Source organism: Anarrhichthys ocellatus, unplaced genomic scaffold (genome assembly GCF_004355925.1).
Source record: "Anarrhichthys ocellatus isolate YVR2014 unplaced genomic scaffold, GSC_Weel_1.0 scaffold2494, whole genome shotgun sequence".
Taxonomy (NCBI): Eukaryota; Metazoa; Chordata; class Actinopteri; order Perciformes; family Anarhichadidae; genus Anarrhichthys; species Anarrhichthys ocellatus.
The window spans coordinates 3,254-6,409 of record NW_022282468.1 but is presented as its reverse complement, the minus strand read 5'-3'; the positions used below and the strand labels follow the sequence as shown (position 1 = coordinate 6,409).

The following is a 3,156-nucleotide window of genomic DNA, read 5'->3' as shown; positions in this document are numbered from 1 at the left end:
TGTGTCTCTCTGTCTCTCTGTGTCTCTCTCTGTCTGTCTGTCTGTGTGTCTCTCTCCGTCTGTCTGTCTGTGTGTGTCTCTCTCTGTCTGTCTGTGTGTCTCTCTCTGTCAGTCTCTCTCTCTGACAATTGTAACTAATTCAGCTAAAAGCCCCACATCATTATGATATAATATGTTGCCTGTGCTTCGGTTTGTAGCAGTAAAAATCACCGCTTCTTTGTCAATTTGTCACACAAACAGCCTAAACAAGCCTGGTTAGCTTCTAGATGCTAGCAGGTTAGCTGCGTCCGTTCTCGGACAGCTAGCTAGCTAGCTCGCTAGCCACAACTGTAGCTAAAAACAACACAAAAACAAGGCATGAGAAACAAGCTCACGGTGGTCACACGGGTTGTTTTCTACCGTTATGGCCACAAAGATAAACAAGCTGTGCACGTCTGACCGCCGTGTGTCCGATAATGGACCTCTGTGGCCCCCCCACCTTGTACACATCTCCGTATGTGCCGCTTCCGATCCGCTGGATCAGCTCGAAATCCTCCTGCGGATTCCTCCGCGACAGGTCGACACTGGAGTTCATCATTTTACAACAACTGGTACGGTTTACTGCGCAGAACGCGCGCGGTTTTTTTTAGACGAAACCACCCAAATAACGTGCGGGAATAATGGATATTTATTAAAGAAAAAAACAACAACAATACGGCGTCAGTGAATCCCAGCCCGAGTCCACTGTAGCTCCAACATGGCTGCCACACTGCGCAATGAGCATGCGCAGTGGACATCATGGCGTAGCCGCTGAAATGCGAGTCTTGACACAAGGCGAGATGGATTTAATGATTAAAACTGTGATATTTATTTATCTCTGTTGTGTTTGTTTATTTTATTGTTTAAATTTTGCAAATTAAATAAACTAAACAAAAACTAAACTATGGTGTTTTTATTTTACCTTTTTTAACATAAAGACATTTGGTGATAAAATAATACGAATCAATCACGTTAATTTATTTTTTTTAATTGTATTTATTTTGCAAAATGTATGGATTCAAGACTAAGATTTTTTTTTTATAAAAAAATTTGGTGATAAAACTACAAAATACTGTAAAGAATACAATTCAATCACGTTAATTTATTTTTGAAAAAAAGGTCTAATAAAAACACCTTAGTTTAGTTTATTTATTCATTTTATTTATTTATTTAAACATATTTCCCCTTGTGGGATTAATAATGTATCTATCTATCTTTTGCATAATTTAAACAATAAAATAAACAAACATAACAGAGATAAATACTATCACAGTGCAGGAAGAGGAAAAAAGCCAACTGGACTTGTTTGAAGCCTCCACCTATATAATGTTAAAATATTACAATATTACAGAGAACATAAAATGAATATATGCACAAGATATGACTATGTCATAAGTTTACATCTAATGGGGGGGGCAAATGAAAACACGATATAAGCCCTGCATGGCCTCGTCTGGCCCTGCTGTATGAAAGTGGGCTAAGCGGGGCTAAACAGAGGCAGACGTCAACATTGTGATGGGGTCTGTGTTACAGGAAGAACTAAAGTGCCATTACAGGATAAAGAGTGATATTCTATATTTATGATCAACAAAAGAGCCACGCAAACAATGATGTGATGCTAAGCAGAGTTGTCTGTGTGGCAAGAGTCTGTTTTAGCTTATTCTTCTGTGCAGTAGGCCTAAAACACTATTAAAACAGTTGCACCGTGTCGTGGTGGTAACATGTTCCTTCTGTACATTTGCTAAAGACTACAGCGCCCAGAGCCCCTTTTTATAAGAGAAACTACATATTTGCATGTTCATTGGCTTTGGAGTTTGAGGAACACTGCTGGTTTCTGGTCTTTTTATGGAATTTGTTGACAATCCAAAGAACAGAATAACTCCATAAGAATAATCCACTCGTCAGGCTTCTTTCAAATACAGTAGAGATTAAATTAAATGAAGCATATGAAGATGCATGTGTGGATTACTGAACAGGCTGACCGGGTGCTTCACCTATAACATGTTACTCAAAGAGACACGAAGACACACGAAGAGACTCACAGCGACTATGAAAAGAGGCAAAACAACAAAGAGACATAAAACGACTAAAAAGACACAAAGATACGACAAAAAGGGGCAAAATAACCACAGAAAAAACACAGAAGAGGCCCGTTGTCTCATAATCATGGATAAATGATTTACCTCTGGAATGGCAAAAGCTCACACAACTCAATATTCAACAATGTTTTAAAAAATATATATTTATTTCTTTGTATTATTTGCAATTGAACAACAGAAGTGAAACAAACAGACGAATAAAAGAGTAGTTCTTTCATCCATCCATTTTCCTCCGCTTATCCGGGGTCGGGTCGCGGTGGCAGCAGGCCAAGCAGCGAGGAAACAACAATTACGGCACTTTAACACACCTACTTATATTTGATGACAAGTAACAAAGAGAAGTATCTGATTACTTTGAAACGTAACGTTCACACAGATCAAGCGTCCGTCTTGACATATTTATGGATTAGTCCATCTATCGCACCTAAGCTGACTCTAAGAGTCTCCTGGTGCTTCAGGGAGCACCGAGGGGGAGGCAGCCTGAGCTGCAGCCCAGACTGAGGCTCTGTTTCCTGGGTAGGTGGGGGTCCAGAGTCCTTCTGAGCCAGGAGGTTCTTCAGGAGACAAGATAGCTGAGGACTCAGAAGGAGAACCAGGGTGCCCCCGATACGGAGGACTCTAGAAACACAAACATTTATTACATTAATTACAGTTATTGCTCTTTTTCTTTGGACGGATGGAAAAAAAATCATATAAATTCTATTGATAAATACAAAAGAGTGAGTTTTACTTAACAATAACAGTTAAAAAATGTTCTATTCTGCACATTACATGAACGCATTTTGTGATTCACTGAATCCTTCTGAAAGAAACAATGGAAACAGAAACACAAACCTCTCCATCTCTGTGAGGATGAGCGGCAGGTTGGCAGCCATGTTTGTTTTGGTGCCAAACTTCCTGCCAAACGGAAGGTCGCAGACGACAGCGTCTACACTGGTGCTGGGCAGAGGCAGCACTGCACACACACACACACCCACACACAACCACACAACCACACACACACACACACACACACACACACACACACACACACACACAC

The 3,156-nt window shown here is 40.3% G+C and overlaps 1 protein-coding gene across 1 annotated transcript in view; it reads right to left on the bottom strand.

Annotated features, from left to right (window-relative positions):
- Nucleotides 1–2,273: 2,273 nt before the first annotated feature.
- The window catches only part of thumpd2 (THUMP domain containing 2), a 4,076-nt gene continuing 3,193 nt past the window's right edge, over nucleotides 2,274–3,156 (bottom strand). The window contains exons 9-10 of the mRNA XM_031840239.1: nucleotides 2,952–3,072; nucleotides 2,274–2,735 (exon numbers count right to left, since the gene is read on the bottom strand). Coding sequence (XP_031696099.1) covers nucleotides 2,495–2,735; nucleotides 2,952–3,072 — 362 coding nt within the window. The 3' untranslated portion in view covers nucleotides 2,274–2,494. The remainder of the gene's footprint in view (nucleotides 2,736–2,951; nucleotides 3,073–3,156) is intronic.